Genomic DNA, 20,920 nt, shown 5'->3' on the forward strand with positions numbered 1-20,920 from the left:
CCCCCCCCGAGGAGGGGGGGGGGGGCAATACTTAGAACTATGATTTAATTTCTGTATGCTTGAACTATTTGTGATAATGATAATAAGTGTCTGAGGGAAGAAAGAAAAAAACGCCGTGTATATGGACATGATTTCTTCAGACTGAGTATGGTTATTATCAGCAGCAATTTCCGATGTTTTCCAATTCAGTAGATAATGTACAAAAGTCCCTACATGATAATTTCATATTTTACATATTTTAAGGCAACGTATTATTTTTAACCGAAAAAAACACGGCTTTAACTTCTACTCTCGACGCTTTGAGTATTACTCATTTGCCACACTGTGAGTAAAGACTGAAATGTACTGAATATGTTCAAAATTGAGTTAAAAGTCTAACTGAATTGGTACAAATTGAGTCGACATTGGGTGTTTTCTCCATTGTATATAAAGAAATTCGATTGTACTCGTAGTATTTTCGAGACTGATCGCAACTCGTGAACATTCGATTAACAGCACAGACTTCAAGGTGCACAGACTGCACGGAGCACAGACTTCAAGGTGCACAGACTGCACGGAGCACAGACTGCACGGAGCACAGCCTGCACGGGCTGATGTCGGATTTCTAAATAGTCGATATATGGAAAAATTGCTCGGGTTTTTTTTCCACTTAAAATACTGATTTAAAAAACCCAAAATGGACAGGTATTAAACTAATTTTTGTTAACAATACTTTGCCTTCTTTGAGAGTTCTCATGTAAAATGAATATAAGATGAACAGAAGAAATCACTGACGCGGGTTATGTTCGTATTTTTTTATCCAATGCTTCAATGCTTACTTCCTTCATACCCGATAAACAACCAATGAATATATTTTAGTTGATGGATTTTATCTCCAATGTGCCTTAGAAAGTCAGTTCCTGTAAAATTAATATTCAACAGTTATATCGAAATTGGATTGTTTTCTCCTTGTTTAGCCATCGAAACTCGAAGGTACAATACTAGTAATTCACAAAGAGCCCAAAGGAACTGCTTTTCATGTAAAAACTATGTTGAAGATGAATTCTATTTTATTGAAGTATGTCCAGTATATATTAAATACCGTAAAAATATATTAAAAAGGGGTTTTTTTTAATGAGAAACCATCGATGTTCAAACTGTTGCAATTGTTTAATAACGAAAATTTTAAAGATATGCGTATCCTCGGCAAATATATTTTGTGTAGCATGAAATTAAGAACTGATGTTTGTAATTAACTTTAGATGTTGTTCTTTTGATTTTTTCCCCTTTACTTATGTCATTTTTCATATTTATGTATGCACTAGGTCTCCTGTAAAACACCCACTTCTGTACTTTACAATGTATAATTTGTATAATCTGATGAGCCGCAAAGCTAAAAGAAATAAAGAATGAATGAATGTACTGTGGTTTCATTAATTTTCGTGGGGATCAATTTTCGTGGATTTTCTGAAAACCACAGTTTCAAGGATTCGTAACTTCGTGGCCAATGATCCTATCAATACAAAATGTTAGTTGAAATTGAACTTCAATGAACAATTGGTATTCAACGAATATTGATGAAACCACAGTATTGTTTTAAGTACCCCAGTACAATCGAAGCGATTACACAACCTATTACCCTCCATCTATAAATATTAGGATGAGAATTTTTTTACAAAATCAAAACGACTCAACGTCTGTTCAAATTAAAGAATTGCACAAGTATTAATAAGAATGTATAATTATTGTATGTTTGTTTAGATTGCTGTGCGTGTTGTTTCCCTTGTCATTGCCTGAAGGTCAAAAACAAGGAGTGCGTTTAAATGAAAAAGTCGTTGCGATCTCCCTTCCTCCATTTAAGCGACCCTTGTCGTAACCAGAGTATTCACAAAGCATTATCTTTTAATTTGTTTACCATACCGTACTATAACATTGAATCTTTGCTATCAAATTGCTTTAAAAAATGAATATCAAGTGATATGAAGTTAGAAATCTTACATTTGTGCACGTGTGTGTACATTTCCATGTTTATGTCGGCTGGATGGTCGTAGCGATTTTTAGACTACATTAATTACTTCTTTTATTATTTAATTCTAAACTTAAAATATTTGGATTCTCTCTTACTAAATAATATTGTTTATGCATGGCTAAAAAAATTACCAAATAAATTTTAAGTTAGATATGATGAGTTTGCTGAGCACCCAGCCTCCATAAATATCAGTCTTAAGTGAACTATAATGTCTATCAACAAGTATCCGGCAAATTTTTTTATTAAATTTTATATGGTTTTCAGTTTCTTTCAAATGTCCTATGTCAAACAATTACATATATTTGTGTTAATAAATAAATGAATAAATAAATAAAAAAATAAAGGTTTTAATGGCCAGTATGCTATAAAATCATGTTCTTTTTCTCACACTGGACAAGGGTCCATGTTGAATCGTCCCCTCCATGAATTCCCCATCTTATGACTGTCTCAATTACTTAAGAGGACTTGATTGTCGTGGCCTTTTTTTAGCATGTATTGATCTCCTTGAAAAGAAGAGCTCTATATTAAAATAATATAGAGCTTTATATAAATTTATATAGAAAATAACCAATTTTAAAAGGTAAAATATACATGTAATTATTGAAGTTTCCTTACTAAAAAATAATTATAGCCTAACAAATCTATGAGACAGCTCAAGCTCGCTCTTTCCTTCTCTCTCTCTCTCTCTCTCTCTCTCTCTCTCTCTCTCTCTCTCTCTCTCTCTCTCTCTCTCTCTCTCTCTCGTTATCACCAATCATGAAGAGAAACAACAAAAGGGTTCAAACCGAGATTATCCGACTATCGCCACACATCATTGTAAATTCAAATTCTTTAAGCATATAAGCACATTACTTAAATCCATCGACAAACCACTTTACTCGACTATTGGGGTTACAAGATTAAAAATTTTGGTAAAGATCCAAACTTAGTTGTACGTCGGTCCAACGAGTACCGCCCGGGAGGTTTATCACTTTTTTCGTAGAGAGGTGATATATATGAATACGGAGCTGTATATATATTTTTTTCTTGAGATATCGCCTTTTTTTTCGATTTTTTTAAATTATATATAGTACATTTGTATTTATAATACAGATTTACATCTCACAAGTTTCAGTTTGTGTGCAAATCAATACAATTTCGCGTTAATTTAGTTTCACTACATAATCAACTTTAAAATATTCGAAGACAGGGATTTGAAATTAAGAATTATCTTTTAACAATCGAGTCCGTTTAATTTGTTTAAATTCACTACTACTACCATTATTGTATAATTTTACACGTGTACAAAAATCTACTAAAGCAAATAAACAAGCTAAGCCAACCACGTCCTACAACAACATGGCCTTGACAAGTCCCTCAGAGCTCGGTGTTCACCGCTCCAATGAATGCTGGGTAAAATATTGCACATGGTCACTGGCTCACATCCCCGATTTGATAATCTATTCCCGATTAGTCGACACAAAGCCCAACCAGACACTTGGAATTAACGTGAGCCGATAATCTGTTAATCTGGAAGCTAAACAAAGAAAATATACAACTACTACCCGTATCATTATCATTCGGAATACGTTACTGTGATTTTGATAACACACATTGGTTTGTTCTGTGACTTGTCAAATCAAATTTTGAGATACAATCCACTAGCCTGTCCAGTGTCTTCAATTTGACCATTGAGATACGATAAGTTTATGTCTCTAATTGCATGAAAAAATAAGAAGAAATAGCTGTATAGATACTATGCTGTAGCAAGTCTTATTTCTCAGGCTGAAGACATTTCAGCAACTGAGATATTATGGCCTGATTTGAATAAAATACGTGTGTCTATAGATCATCTGAAACCCTTCCTAGTCTCATTTCATGCCCTGGATATTATTGGATACCCTAATAATATACAAAAATCAAAACAATTTAGATTCTGAGATACCAGTTAAGCAATGGTTTTAGTCTAACATATGAGATATCATACGCTTGGTACTCGAATATCTCCAGATATTTTCGCTATAAAGATACATATACATGTACATGTATACCACAATCTACTTAGCCTTATATATGTTCGTTATTTAGACTTACTGGGTGCCTCACCATGCACTATGGTGCATCCAGTTATATGTAAATTTGTACCGAACTTCTTTTCAACTATTTTAATTGTCACCCTGTCACGTCTTACATGTATGATCTGGTCAAAGTACAAAAACGTTTGTTCTTTTAAATCTAAATGGCACTATCAGTATTTCAAAGAAATATTTACATAACTTATAGTGTAGCTGTACTGAAAAAAAAATCCATTAATCAATGATATTCATTTTATTTCAAATTGTCCCCCAATACCGATATAATGCACGGTTATCTTTGAAAGGTTTTATTAATACAGAGTTATTGGATAGGCAATTATAAAGGACCAGGATTCCAGGGCTGCTCTCAATATAAATATCAGCGATAAGTAATTTAACAGACCCAAGTGTATTTTTATATAGAACCATTATGCCCATGTAGTTCATAAATCTCTCCTCAAAACAGTTAATACTAAGCAAGTAAAATCGTTTCCAACAAAGACCCATTGAAAGCGACATTAGGGAACTTGGTCCGTCCCTCGGGTTCAACCGCTGCTTAAACCGTTGTCTGAGATGGAGATCCTTAAAGAGAGCGTTTTATTGCTTTTTAGCCATTGTTCTTTAGAAAGTACACAACAGCAGCTAGACTAGCGACGTCATTATCAGTCGTTTATATTTTTGATTAAAAGTCTCAGTTGTCAAAATAATCTTTCTCAGAGAATATACATGTTCATACTTCTAATTTCAATGGTATGTTTTATAATCGTTCACTGAGATGTAAAGTAAAGATTTCGCTTTCAATTATCACTGAATAAAATGCTTTATAGAAAGTGCATGCATCTACAAGCAAGGTATGTAGGATCAAAATTAAAAATTAAAAACCATCCACTTTGCTGAGCCATATTATAATCACATGAATAATTGCATGAACAACTTATAAAGGCTGTCGAAGGTGGGGGTCTCTTGTGTTTAAGAAAAATAGAAATGAGAATAGATTAGAATAACTAACAATTTAATGCAATAAATATGTTAACATAAATTAAAACCGTATGTACAATAACCATCTCCTCCAAGAGGATAAAGTATAATAAATAGCCAACAATATCACAATGTAAAAATCCATTCGTTATCACAGAGTAACAAACAATCGGTTAATCGGTACGATCTTAATCAGGTCTCACGACCGATTAGCCGATACGATCTTAAACAAGTCCCAAGACCGATTCATTAATACTATCCTACACCGGTCACACGACTGGTATATCGATACGATCCTACACCGGTCCCACGACCGATATATCGATACGATATCAATACCAGTCACGCGACCGGTAAATCGGTCAGATCTCAAAACCTGTCACAAGCGGTAAATCAGCAAATTTTAAAACCGACCAGACCAACGGCTGATTCGGTAAAACTGAATTCCATTACATCATGTCTTATAAACTTTTCTTTTCTTTTCTTTCTTTTTTTTTACCTATATTCCAGTTTTTTGTTTACCGTCTAAAGCTAGCTATGTAGTATCATTTTTGCTATTTGCGATGCAATAACATCACCAACAAATGCAATCACAATAACAGTTGTTTGCTGAACATCACTGATCATTGGTAACCATATATGGTAGAATGTTTCGACGAACAGTTCGTTCTACACTAAAAACCAGCTATGAAATACAAATACATATGCATAACCAGTTATATCAGTATTTTAAAAAATATATTATAATTAAGATGGACATCTCACTGCATGAATGAGTGGACGGAGTAAATGTATCACACACGAGTTGCATTGGCACTACAAAGAAATATGGCTTAGTAAAGTCCATGTAGAACGATATCCTCATACTATGTATAAATGTCATTATGAAGTCCCTGCCAAATGAAAATCATTTGTTCAGTCATTGGTTTATTGTTCAACACATCAATGATGACTTTGACCCAAATCTGAAAATTCCGTGGCCTTAAGGGTTAAAATATTTCACAAGATGCCGCCATTCTCCTCAAACAAACACTTCGTGGACTTTCTTTTTATTTATTTTTGACGGTGGCAGAGTTCCTCCAAATGGAGAGAAGGGTCTTTGATCGGAACCCTCGGGGCTCCCAACGGGGGGTCGCCACATTTGTTTGTTGAACTTTTTCACTAGCACTGTTTTTGCGGTGGTACCGTCTTTTTGTGAAGTTTGAATTGGTATCGAATGCTGCGCGCGCATGGGAGCTGGTTTTACACTAGATGTTCTTTTGACTTGGGAGAGATCATGCAACGATTTCCTGATGTCTTTATCGTCCCTCCGTGTGAAATCTGAAATCAAACATTTGAATTTGTAAACCATTGTACGGAGTGTTTTGTACAGCATTAACCCATTTCGTTAGAGCACCTGTTGCAAATGTGCCTGTTTTATGTGATAGTAAGGGGACTCTCCTACATTTGACAGAATACTCGAATATTTACTTAATTTTATGACATGACCCTTTAGAAGAGCAAACAAGTGGTTATGAAGATCGATATTGGGTTGTATTTCAAGGATTATTTATTATTAGCAGATAGGTGAAAGTTTCTACACACTTTGGGACATCCGATATAAATAACGGTTTAAGATTATTTTTTTTTTTTACCAATGCAAGCTTGCGATGGAATTCAATCACACAATACAAATTGAACTATGTGGGCTTGCCATGAGTTTTATTCGAAAACACAACATTTTTCAAAAAGATAACTCATCTGAAAATATTTTTTTGAAAGATTTTCTTTCCTCTATTTTTACAAAACTTATCATTTTGAATTAGGTCAAGCTCGTATTAATCGTCTAAACATTTCCAACCTTTTGCCTTTAAAGACAAAAAAATATGGAACTAGAAGTCACTGAAGCGGGTGACTTGGGTAGCAAGCTGTCATTTTGGGCGTTTAATTGTTCCCTCTGCCAAATAAATATTGTTTAAAGATACACTTTGGTCATGTAAAGGAGGAAAGTAAACAGGCCCAAGGAAGGGAGCACTCAAGGAAAAATCCGCCAAATATTGGCAAGACTTCTTACATAACCTCACTAGCCTATTCTCTCCGATGATCACTTGTTGGCTTTAGAAAACAAATATTTGACCCTAAAATGAATAAAGATATTTGACTTTGGAAGGTTAGGTATTTGATATATCCAGTATTCAAATAATTTAGTGGGTATTTAGAACTCGAGCAAACCAAACAACACTTTTACGTTCACTTTTCATATAAAGCAATATGAGGCGTATTTTTCAGAATTTAATTTTGCCCAAAAAAATGATTTTGTAATAATTCTGCATGTAACATAATCCCCAATAAAGCATACTATTAAAACCAATTATTATAAGGCCATATATAGTTGTAAAATTCTTTGAATCATTAAACTTTAATGTTGCAGCAATCCAATTTTTAAGAAGACGTCAACGGCGTAGTTTTGCTTTAATTATAGATTCATAATCATATTCATACTACAATTCGACTAATAGAAGTTTTCAAGCCATTTTATATTTGTCATCTAAGTCAATCAATTAAGCTCAAAGAAATCGACTTGAACATTGCGGCTCATATTGCTTATTAAAACCACAATGCCAAATATCAGTGCATTAGATTTGCAACAATGCACGGCATCTCTGATACCTGCTGACTGGCGCAGATCCGGAGGGCTTTTCATGGACTGGAAACGTCTAGCTAATATTTTCCGTTTGTCAGCAGCCCCAGCCTCCTCCCCACTACCGCGCATGACAGGAAGCTTCACTTGATCCCCCTCCGTTTTTGTGACAGCCTCGTCTAGTTTAATTAAGGGCGGCCCAGCGCCCGACACTGAAAGCTCCATTTCAGAAAGAGTTTTTGATTTGTCAAATGTTCGTTGTGAGAACGACATTTTGGACACAGATGGTTGAAAGGAAGCTTTGTGTTCGACAATAGGAGCAGGAAAACTCTCCCTCGGGGAAGGTTTCCCGAGAAAGGGGGTTGTTTTTTGCTTAAATGCATCTTGTCTTTTCACAGTAGCCTCATTTCGTGGCGTTCTTTGGGCACTAGGTTTAGTGGAGGAAATGCGCGGTGAGAGGGACGATTTCGAGTGAAGCAATGCCTGAAACCCATACACCCCGGAACCTTCAAACGTGTCAGGGGTCTTACTAGAGTCTAACTGGATCAAAGGCGAGGCTGTGTCCTTTCTGTCATTGCAATTCTCGTCCTTATCTTCCACAGACTCCGACCTGTGCTCCAAGTGAAAACTCGAATCAAGGTCATCGTGAACATCCGCTATGCCCGAGTCTACAGTCTTTTGAGAATATCCCGAATGCAAAGACTCTCTGTTCTGCGTTCCGTCGGTTTTCTCTTCACTCGACTTTGCAAAATGAATTTCCCCCGAAAAAGAATTGTTTCTTATGATCTCCGACTTAATCATAGTCCTATCTTCCAGTTGAAACGAAACGCTTCTCTTTATTTCATTGGGAGATTTCGAAGCTAAGAATAGTTCAGCGTTTCTTGATTTTGGTTCTTCGTGTTTTGAGGCCCACGTTTTAGACGAGTCATTCTTTGACGATGCAGACTTGATATGAGTTCCAGAGTCGGGATCGGAATCTGAATCACTTAAAGCGTGGATATGCAGATCCCGAATCGTAGCGTATAAATCCGTCATGGAGTATTTTTCCGACAATTTAAAATATTCCCTTAAAATTTCACATTGCATGCATTGCGCACCAAACTCTGGCACGGGCTCGTGGTCCAGGTCATTACCAGAGCTAATTCCATTCTCTTTAAATCCAACACAACACTTCTGTCCGTATCCAGTTAAATATCTTATATTGGAAATCAAATTCAGACCTTCTTGTGTCGCTCTTTGCAATAGCTTAAGTAGCTTTCGAGATTTCAAATCCGCTTTTTCTTTATCAGTTATGGCCAAACTGTGAACTCCGGAGATCAACCGAGACAGAAATGCATTACATATGTCACACGACAGCGACTGCGTCAAACAGGATAGCTCATTGTCAGAACTATAGGAGTTTAGCTGTCTTGTTTCAAAGACCGTTGTATTGAACCCGTGTTCTGTATAAAAACTCCAATGTTTTGACTCTCTGTTTACGCGGTCGTCACGATTTATTAAACTTTCATGTATACAACTTAATTTGTCATTTAAACTTTCAGAATTTTTTCTTGGTGGGAAAGCTTCCCGAGTTTGATCTAACCTAAAGCGATAATCAGTCACATCTTCGTGGCCTAGATGAGTGGGTCCAGGGTAGCAATCCTTCTGAAAATCTTTTTTGAACACAGATCCGACCTCTTTGGAACTTTCCAACTCCCCACAAAAGTCAAGGGGAATATACCCTACATTTCCTTCATAAGTTTGAATAAACACCCATCCTCCAATGCTGTATAGAAGTTGCACGATGTCTCCCTCTAAAACAGGGATCTCGCTAGATTCTTTCTCACTTGGACTGAAGGTAAAAAGTACGACTGCAGGGTAGCCAAGTTCTATCGTTGGCACTTTGCCGGGAGGATTTAAATCACGTGACTTATAAGCAGACGACATTTTTAAACCTGTAAATATCAAGATCAATAGTTTTGAATGACGTTTTATTTTACCTATACATTATGTCAAGAAATGTATCAAAACAGGGGGTGATAAATGAATACACAAACAAACAGAGCATAATTGATCGGCGCTGGCTCGGTGATTTCAACCCAGCCTGGAGCTTTTTCAGATGAGCAGGACTAGCGCTGAAAATGAAACAGATATCGATAAAGTGAAATTAAAATTGGAAGAATTACAAAAGCTTGTGTTATGTGCTGTTGCAACGATAAAAAGTTTGAAAAAAATTGAGCGCATTGTATTATTAATTTTCAAACACACCGTTAGAGTAATTAAAGCCAATCGAAACTAAATGGTTATTGGATTTTAAATCTTGCAGAGTGAACTAGTGCAAGGGCTAAAATATCCCACTCATTTAATTGTCATTTTATTTTCACTTTTGTCTTTTAACTTGAAGGGAAATATCTTTTTTTTTCTTTTGGGATAAATAAATGAAAATTTTTTGCTTGGTTGTAAAAGGCAGTGTTTTCTTATTTTAAATGATAGAGAAAATAGGGGATCTAAGGCTGTTGTATTGATCGTCGAAGTGATAATTTTACAACCCGCTGTTGTTTTTATATTGAATAAAACCAACTCTTTAGGCTGGGATGAACATCATAAGGTGGATGAGAATTATTGTGCATACTGGCGTTTGATATCGACCTACCACAAGATTAAATTTCTATATATTATCTTTTTTTCCGTCCCCCAGCAAAATTATACTATGAAGTCAATTATGAAGTAAAGAGTTGACTCTTTTTCATCCAATATTAATGCTACAGCGAGAACGTTGGAGGCTAATCTTATAACAGTCACCTGAAGGCTTTTAAATAATCTTTATAGGATACTATGTATTCAATACCTACATATTCTTCGGTGAAAGCGCTCTCTCTCTTTCTTTCTCTCTCTATCTCTCTCTTTCTCTCTCTCTCTTGTTTAAAATAGTTTTCTATTAATCAAGTCAAACATTATTAAGATCAAGTGATGACTAAGTGACTTTTTCATATATCTTTGATTCTTTGATTAGTTAAATAATCCATATCAATCAAATAATTAAATTTAAAAAATAATAAAATAAGACTACAAAATCCAAAATGTTGTCACATTACATGTACATATATTACTTTACTGGTAACTTATATTTAGATTGTAACTACACGTCTCTTGGAATAGATACATTAAACTGAACCCTTAGAATTTATTGCGTAGGTCACTGGAAGTAGAAATTTCAAGGTTATGCCAAGGTTACTGGCACTGTCAAGGTCATTCCGTCAAGAATTGTGATATTGATTCTGTGTTTTTTTCCTAGCCGTGGCTGACATCTCTTTCAGTGACTGTGTAAGATAGTATATGCTGGCTAGTTTTCTTCGCGTTATATCTATGATAAACAAAACCTAACCACGCAAAATAGAATATACTATTTCAATGCTAATGAAAGCATTCTGAGATGTGAGATACATGTACTTGTTTCAATGAATTTTTAAACATTTGTGGAAATTCTATTAGTGGTGACATTTCATTAAGTGGGTGCTCATGTGTTTATATATATATATATATATATATATATATATATATATATATATATATATATATATATATATATATATATATATATATATATATATATATATATATACACACTTTTCACTTTCGCTGAAATTAATTTAACACGTATTAGGCACTTCTATCGGTCAGACTTCAGTACATCACTATTTATCATTTCAATACAAGATATAAAAAACACCGAATCTCCTGTTTAAAATGATTTTAAAATTTATTTTCTATACACCCTTAAATATACACTGAATTAGAATTTCACGGGATCTCTTGGAATGTTAAATAAAAAAGTAAGGTATATTTAAACGTATTTTCTTTCTCCGTTATTTAGAAAACCTATCCACATTCATCAAATTGTTTTGTGCAAATGCAAATGAGCAGATTTTTAAAAACACCCTCTCATATGTCAGAAATAAAAACTTTTGTTGTAAGGTAAATCATTTAGGCTTCAATTTCATTTTACAGAAGTATGTCTATAAATATAACAGGATTTAAGATCCGTAATTGCAAGATCAATTGCGTGATTTTAAATTCAATAAACGTATTATGTCACAACTTTTGAATACATTTCACAGTTCTTGTGTTACCTTTACATATATTCTGTACACACTCCTGCCCATTAAAACAAACATTGACTCATCACATATACGCCCAAATTAGGGTTCCCAAAATCAATATCGATCTCCGATGTTGGGGGACAGTAAACCACAGATCACCTGTTGATACTACACGTCACTATACCCCTAAAGAAGGGCGGAACACCCTTTGCTGACTTTAAAACTCCTTGAAAGTTAGATTTACCATTAATTTAAATTAATAATCATCTAGCTAAGATACAATTTAAACGGAGTGTGATACAACTACATTTTAGTACAAGTCAGTATATTGGAATTATTAGTAAGGCTATGGTAAGACACGAGAACCCCCCACCCCCACCCCCAATCCCCATTTTTTTTTTTGGGGGGGGGGGCAGGTTTTGGCTCGGATCTACTATAACTACAAGTAGATATATGTATAAATATTTTGCATGTATATATATACCTTTTCTATGAAGTCGTCTTATACTATTGTTTTCAATATAATTATATCATATCATTTATGTATTTGCATAACGGTCTGTGTATGAAATACATGTATCAAATAACGTTTTCTTTCCTTTTCTTCTTCTCGCTTTTTAAAGTGGAGGGGGGGGGGGGCACTAATTAACGATTTTTACGATTTGATTAACAAGTCAACCAGTAAAGAAATATGCAAGGTTAATCTTCCACAGTTGTCAGCCAATTCAAGAGTGAGAACAAGTTAAATCAGTAGATACATCATTTTTATAATTCAAATTCAAATTACTAGTATTAAATCTTCAAAAAGCGGTTCATCGTGGAAAATGGATATTGGAGTTCTTATGGCGTAAAGTGTATGAATTATATTTATATTCTATCCGAATAGCAAGTATTTTAGAGTAAAAGATATCATGTTACATATTTTACATGACAAATTGTTGCAGTGTACCCTGGTACGTACATGTATTATGATGAGTAATGATGATGAATTATTTATGAGCTGTATTTTCTATAATTTTATTTTGCTGCAAAAACCTACTTGTATGCTAAGTCTGCATGTAACTTAAGCTTTTATGATATTTGAAAAAATCATTAATTTTTGTCAGAAGTAAGATTTCTCTTGTAGAGAATATATAGCAATTCAATTTTTGTATAGGACGACAATTCTAGTGATGCAATTTTGCTTCAATTAAGGCTTCTTAACGGCATTTCCCACAACAATTTGTGTAACAGAAATTTAAACCAATGATTTTTTTGTCATTTAGTACAAAATAACATTTTTCTTAAATAAATTCAGCATAAAAATTGCAGCTCATATTGCTTTAAACTACAACTCATGCTAAATGGCCAATAGTTTCATTGCTATACTATCGGCAATTGCTTATATGCTTAGTGTAAGCAATGCAATGTTATTTTTACCATAAGCAATTGGAATATGGATAGTGAAATTAACATTAAGGTACTATAGATGAGTAAAAAGTCAAAATGAAACTTTATGAAGATGATAAACATGCTGCAAAGGTGTAAATTCAATGTAATAAATTTAGACTTACCATCGGCGACATTCATCTAGAGGTTGGCGAGGTAGCCATTCTACAAAACTCAAAACGGGTACCGTTTACATAACAAATCGTTTTCCAATCTCAAAAAGCTTCAATACATTGAGGAAAAGGTCAATTAATGGACCAAGTACTTAATAGAATTCGTCAGATAAACCGTAGCCAAAAGATAACTTGTTGATAGTTTAAGCAATTTATGGATCTTTCTTTCCATTCAATCACACCCCAAGCAGTGGAGGAACCGTGGCCTGAGACCAGCTCGGGTAGTGCTAGATTAGCAGGCGTACCTCTAGATTAGCCCCGAAACAATGTCCTCGCACGACATTCATTTACATTCTCTCTGTATCGCATTGTCTCCATACTTATCGCGTTGAACGCTTCATGAATTTAGATTGTTATTGGGTATCGCTGATTGCCTTATTCTAACACAAACAAGGGATGTATCTGTTTATGAATTTATTTAAGATGGTGTATTTTAAACCCACTGGGTTGGTTAAACGTTTCACGCACTTGATTGTCTTCTGTGAATAGATCAATCGTCTTTTGTCTCTGAGTCAATAGGACTACTAGAGATTTCCCGACAGTACTTGGTGACACGCTGTTGTAACTACAGAATCCCTACCTCGATATTCAGTTATCTAGTTCTTAGCATTGTCTTCTCTTGGTAAACCTAGCATCCGTGTTCGCAGTGTTTTCTCCGGAAGTTCTGTTGAAATACCGGTACATAAATTATTAATGGGCCGGATATAAGAGGAGATGAATAAATCGTGGTAATTTATTTATTATGTTTTTGCAAATACCATTCTTATTTAAAATTATGGATCTGCCTCCTGCCGTGGGCTCAAACGTAAACTATTGCGATGTCCCAAGGGAAATAACTTTTATCATTATACGTGCTAAAATTTTGAAAAGTATCGATTTTCTCTCTTAGCACATATTCTCGAGTTAATTTTTTAAAAAAGAGACTAATTAAAACAAATAAGGTTCGATTCTATCTCGATGATGTTAATTTTTACTATTGTGATTATTCTTTTCTTCGAGTGTACGGCTTTCGACAAATGACTGAACGGTAATGGTTCTATATACAGCAAAACTCGAATATAACGAACACGGATATAGCGAATTTACGGCTATAACGAATTATTATTCATGTCCCGGCAAATTTCTTATATAAACCTATAGAAAATTGATGTATATAACGAACACGGCTATAACGAATTTACAGCTATAACGAAGTAATTTTAAGACAAAATTTTAACGTATTTTATCATTTTTATGACGAATTTTTTCCATTTCAAATTTCATTGAAGAAACATGCAATTTTAAGATGTATATACAAAATACTCAGATTCAAATAGTATACGGAATTTTTTTAAAAATTGAAATGAAATGGTTATATTGACATTTTTTGTAAATGACGGTAATACTAATTTTATAACTTACGATAGTTTAGAAAACTGTTAGCCGGAAAAACCCTTATATTTTTTATAACGATTTCGCTATAATATTTTTTTACGAATTCGTTATAAACGCATAGCGAATTCCGGCTATAACGAAGTTTTTTCTATGGTCCCTTGAAATTCGTTATAAACGAGTTTTGCTGTATTCATAATTTAAGCTGATTAAGCTGACAAAAACAATCAGTTAACAAAAGAACCTCCAAAATTAATAATGAAATAGTCTGAAGAACTTTAACATGACGTTTCTAAACCACATATGGAAATAGTTTTCACAGAAGAAGAACATTTCTGGAAAATCGGTCGCATCTCTGCATCGTCACATGAAAAGCCATTACAAAAATATCAAACTCGTGACAGAATGGATTAAGAAATATCAACAAAAACAGAATCAGACAAACTACTAGTGAAACTTGCACAAAAGTTAGTCACAATAAAAGCAAAATGAAGATATATAAAATTTGACTTCCTTTGTAATGAAGTGTTGGTCTACCGACACTTAAGAAGTACATGTACATGTAGATGTTTAAGTTTTTTAATCTCCGAGTTTATGCCTGCTCCGACTTAATTAATTTATGCACCGTCGTAAACGAAATATTAAAAAAAAATCATATTAATTTGTTCAATTATTTGTTTGAATTTCTTCAATGTTTATAAATGCCAATTTTCATCTAAATTCGTCACTAAGTAAGGGAAATATTTGTGTTGTCTCACTTATTTCCGAACAACCCTCGTAGTATGTTCTTAGAGACAAAAGGGAAAAGGATGGGAGTGTTTCGTTTCATTATTGTTCTGAAACTGAGGAAAATCCCAAAACGCATGATGCAATGCACTTATTTTGAAACAAAATAACAAGAGCCCCCATATACCTGCTATTTACCAGCTGCAAGATGATTGCTTTTCCGATAATCATATGACTTGTACACAGCTTATGAAAATATAAAAAAAAATACCCAAAAAAATGTTGAAGGATATATCCGTACGTGAGGCTCTTAGGGTCGTGTCATTCTTAGCAAGGTGCTCTACTGTGATGATTGGATGTGACTGTGTACCGCCATGTCATCAGTGCAATGGCGCCGACAGATGCTGAACTCGGAGAACAGTACCATGCAATCTGAAATTATCAACTTAACTCGCAGATGAAATAAAAGATATTTTTACGGACTTTTCAAAGAAATAGCACTCACGTTTTGGGGGGGTTTTGGGGTTGTTTTTTTTTTTGTATTTTAATAAGACATTTACGAAGTAAAATTGTTATTACTTGATCATACTAACGATTTTGAGATTTTAAATCAGTTTTGATGTGCACTTTTGTGCAGATATATTTGTAACAATCATTTTATATGCACTGTATGCATGTATCAAATATCAGATATTTCTACGAAACTCATCAAGCTGTTCTCTAAAATTAGTCAATATGTATTTAGATCAGCTTGGATTGAAAGTATAAACAATTTTCTTTTTTAATCTAAACTGACATGCCTTACATAAGACACACGTGGTATTTTTCCAGACTACTAAGCCAAGATTTTCTTGTTCTTACTCATCTTTCATATATCTATATGTACTTGAATAAGATATTTCACATTAATTTTGGCCATTTCATTTGTCTCTTTGTCAATCAAATAACCGTACTAATGTGCAAAAGGAATGGTTTTCATAGATAATATAACGACAATATATTCATAATTTATCTATGCACTGTATGTTCATTCAAAATTCCAAAAATTATAATTCGCAATCTTGTTTATCAGTTGAAGCATGCGGTGATGTGAGTAGCTCTTAATATCTATTTTGTCTAATGTTTTATTTACTCGAAAGCGGTTTATAATTTTTTTTTTTTACATTCGATATGTCTGTTGTTTACTGTAGTGAGGAATTTTGTCTGGGAGAAGAACCACAGACAAATAAATCATGCTACTTTCTACTGCGCAACTGCATGAAACGTGCAACCAAGAAAGTCCCAAAAACTGAGGCAAAAAGATTCCCAGCAAATTGTAGACAGTTTCAGTCATAGAGCTTTGTTTTTATGAATTGCCTGTGTTTGTTCAACTGAAATTGAAAACGAAAACCGTTTTTGTTTAGTGAATGTCCATCAAATATGGAATCAGTTATTATGTAATCAAGTTTCGCAAATGTTTCTCTTGTTGATGACTCCCTCCAGCTTATTTTTTGCGTTTGGGAGCCCAATGGTTCAAGGTTTCGCATAAGCCTTATTTTGAAGGATTTCTTCATGTAAGAAACGTAAATACGTTCACTCATGCAAAATACTTTTCGAGACATATCAACTCTAAATCCCATCTAATTGTAAATGTTGCGCAAACATAGATATGAATTTTAATTTCTCTAATCACAGTATATAGACTACACGACTTATTACAATAGTCTGTAATAAATTAGAAGGGCGGAACTTTTATCATCTATTCATTGTGGTTTTAAAATATAGATGTAACTCAGATATATTTCATTTCCCATTCTACCTTTTCCAAGGAATGTGTACTCAAGTTAAGTTAACTTCATCTAATAAAAAGCCCTGTAAAATTTAAACAAATATTTTTAAATATCTTTTTCTTTTTTCTTATATGACAAATATTTTTTTTTATAAAATTAGTAATGTGTCAATCATTTCCATTCGTCCCCGAACAATCCCATGTCCTCAACTGGCAAAATCGGGATGTTAAGAAATAAAAGATGACGTTTATTTGATTAGGAATTTAAAAGAAATTTACATGCATGGAATTTAAAAAAAAAATTATCGTTTGTTAATGGGTATTGAGTGCCTATCTGAATTTTAAAATGTTTCGTTTTCAGCAACTAATCTCTAACTCAAACATCTATTGAGTCAGAGATAACTATAATGAAATTAATAATTTCATCATTTTATATTTAATCATTTAAGAGATGCAGAGCTGATTTAAATAGCGATCTATCGAAATGCTTAAAGGCTTTGTACATAACATAGTGTAGGGATCTTGTTCAGTTTTTTTACACACAGGAGAAAGCATTTTTTCATTTTGATGTCACATAGTTTGATATTAATTATGTACTAGATGTGCCCTTTTTATCCTTTTGTTCTTCTTATTGTTTCCCTCTTTCCTACGCTTTGAGAGGATGTAAATGCTTATTTTTCTCTTTTTTTTCCCAAGCCGTTTCGTTTGAACATATTTTATTATTGTCTTTTTCGTTTGTTTGTTGTTGGTTTCTTGTTTCTTTTTCATAAATATGGGAAATAGGAAATAGCATAGTATTAAGATGATGAAAAACACTACAACTCGTCAATAAATGGTTGTTTTGATGTGTGTGTGTGTGTGTGTATGTGGTTTTTTTTGGGGGGGGGGGGGGTTTCGGGGGGAGGGGGGTTAGTTTTTTTTGTGTGTTTTGTTGTTTTTGTTTTAGGGTTTTTTTTTTTTTTTTTTTTTTTTGTCTTTTTTCGTTTGTTTGTTGTTTTTGTTTTCTTGTTTCTTTTTCATGGATATTTGAAACAGGAAATAGCATAGAACTAGCATAATGAAAAGCACTACAACTCAACAATGGATCGTTATTAAAATATCCATACATAGTTGATAATAAAGGACATTTGTCAAAACGCTGATCTTTTCAAAATATCATGGGGGCACCATTTTCCTCATTTCCAATTATTTTTTTGAACTTTACATAATTTAAATCAAGCTTATTTGAAATTAGAACCAAAACTGTCAAATGAAGGAAATGCTGCTATATGGAAATTATGTATAATTGTTTAGTTAAAAAGATCAAACACTTTGAGAAATGGTCTATGTCATGTTCTGATTTTTCAATTTTTCAGATAAAGCTGGCTTCTCAAGAGAAATGGAAACTGCAATAATAAACTTCAGAAGTTTATCTAGTTAGAAAGTCAATTTGAAACCAGATTAAACTACAGAATGAGGTATAAAACCAATTAGAATATCAATGACATACACGTAACTCCTTTAATTTCAATATTTAATTTTTTTTTTAGCAGAGCGCACGCAGATTGCTCTTTTTTGTCCGCTAAATATAACCGTCGTTTGTTCTGGAATAGTAAATCAACCTTTTTCACCATTGGTATAACCAATCGATGTGGCACTAGAGGAGGATTTTTTAACTTCATGGATCAGTGGAAGCAATGAGTTAATACTCTTAAAATCGAAAAGCACCAAACCATCGAACTGGTTCCCAGATGATAACTACAGGAGACGACCTTGACACGCGTCATCGATCTTAAAATAGCATCCTTTATCTTCTAATTAAACCAAAACAGCAAGGCGTTCTGATTAAGATTTGGGGAACGAATGTTAAGTCGTTTTGGAATTTTTTATGTCAGTTAGATTAAAAGCATCCAAGGGATTGAACCAAATTATGTTTAATAACTGATTTTTTTTAGTGGTTTACATGTATACTTTAGGTAAAAAAAAACATGGCAGAAAAAAAGAACATAACCCGCCATATTGAATTTTGCGTTTTATCATTTTCATTCATAATGTTTTATTTTCCATTTGTAAAATGATTTTCACAAATACAATTGAAAACAATATTTTACTTAAATATAGTTTTTCATTCCAGTGTTTCTATTTTTGCTTTCTATAGTATAATTTTCTGGGTTTTTTATTGTATGATTTCAATTTGTTCCGTTGATTTTATAAAGTTTTAAAAAATTATCTATATTGTGAAGTTTTTCATTTGTATCGTTATCCATTTTTTTTTTGTTTTTTATATTTTTCAAAGTAGCAGCAGAACAGAGATTCAAATGTACTTAAGGTTCTATTGGACAGTAGGGTCTACCAGTATTTAAGAAAACATAATGTCAATTTAACCCTTCTTCGGATGCTGTATGCGACCAATATTTTCTGGATGAGTGAACATTGCTCCTTTTTGTCCAAAATCGGTATGGTTGATCTATCTAGATAGCGTTAAGCAAAACAAAACAAAAACTTTAAAAACTGACCGAAACTTGTTTTCCATGGATTGGTATTAGTTGTGTTTTAGAAGACTGCAATTTTATCAATTTGAGAGTAATTAAAGAGAGAGAGTATAACCTTGTCCGGCAGACTCCTGTACATATCCACAACTGGTCGTACAATTTAACTTACAACTTTCTGTATAAAGTGACAACCCGGTACGTCTTTGCCTGTACTTAGTAATCTAACCTCGAAGATAATCGTGATATCTGAGATTTAACAAGAATTTTTTTTAATGATTTTCTGGTGACAGTTAAAGAAATGGCACAAGAAGGAGATGTACTACAAAATGCATAATATACTATGAACTAAGAATCACTGGGCGCGCATTTTAATCAATTATTTTATATAGCAATGAAATATATTTCAGTCTTCATTTCTTAATAATATATTTTCTTTTTGCATTTTATGTTTCAATGCGAAAACAGGTTTTGAACTGCAAAACAATTGCATTTCCATTGCTCGAGTATTAAATCCTTGACAAATGTAGAGTAACAGTAAAACACCTGTTCTGTATCTCACTGTCCTACTTTACAATGATTGCATTGCTTGTAGACTTTATGAAGGGTAAAGGAAAAAATAATCATTACCACATTTGTTTTTAAGAATGTTGCAATAGTTTTATCGTAATTGACTACATTAAATATTTAGGCAAGCTTTCTTTAAGGATTCAAGCCATCTGGACTTATAGTTTTTGTATTGTGTTTGTCTCGAAGGCAAACGTGCGTCGGTCTTTTTGCAATTCAAGAAGGTGAGTTTGTGATATGGTCTATTAGATTTGTAATAAAAGGTCAATTGATCATATATTCAATATTCTTGCATCTTATTTAGTCAAAATAGTTGCGAGTAGAAAATAAAATTGCAGTGAAAAAAGAAACGTGAAAACCAAGTTGTTTAGCCTTTCAACCATGAAATAAAATTGTTTACTTAATTATATATAATTTTTAAAAGAGTAAATGAGATTGTGTACTGTGTATATTGATATATCATACATAATTATAACTGCTTTGTATATAATTACCTTGCCTTCTAGGTATTAACTAATTTTATTCTGTGCAATGCCCATTCCATATGGTTTGTTCTTAAGATGTTGATATCCTCTCTCTCTCTCTCTCTCTCTCTCTCTCTCTCTCTCTCTCTCTCTCTCTCTCTCTCTCTCTCTGTAATTTTTGTAAGAACGTCGACGTCGGGGTTTTAATACATACAG

At 33.4% G+C, this 20,920-nt stretch overlaps 1 protein-coding gene across 1 annotated transcript; it reads right to left on the minus strand.

Moving 5' to 3' along the window:
* Nucleotides 1-5,057: 5,057 nt before the first annotated feature.
* LOC128189045 (uncharacterized) lies at nt 5,058-13,518 on the minus strand. The gene is made up of 3 exons (XM_052860456.1): nt 13,293-13,518; nt 7,690-9,594; nt 5,058-6,360 (listed from the first exon to the last, which is right to left on the minus strand). The coding sequence occupies exons 1-3, from the start codon at nt 13,306-13,308 to the stop codon at nt 6,062-6,064; spliced, it is 2,220 nt and encodes a 739-aa protein (XP_052716416.1). The 5' UTR covers nt 13,309-13,518; the 3' UTR covers nt 5,058-6,061.
* Between the last annotated feature and the right edge of the window lie 7,402 nt (nt 13,519-20,920).

This window comes from Crassostrea angulata, chromosome 6 (genome assembly GCF_025612915.1).
Source record: "Crassostrea angulata isolate pt1a10 chromosome 6, ASM2561291v2, whole genome shotgun sequence".
NCBI classification, from domain to species: domain Eukaryota; kingdom Metazoa; phylum Mollusca; class Bivalvia; order Ostreida; family Ostreidae; genus Magallana; species Magallana angulata.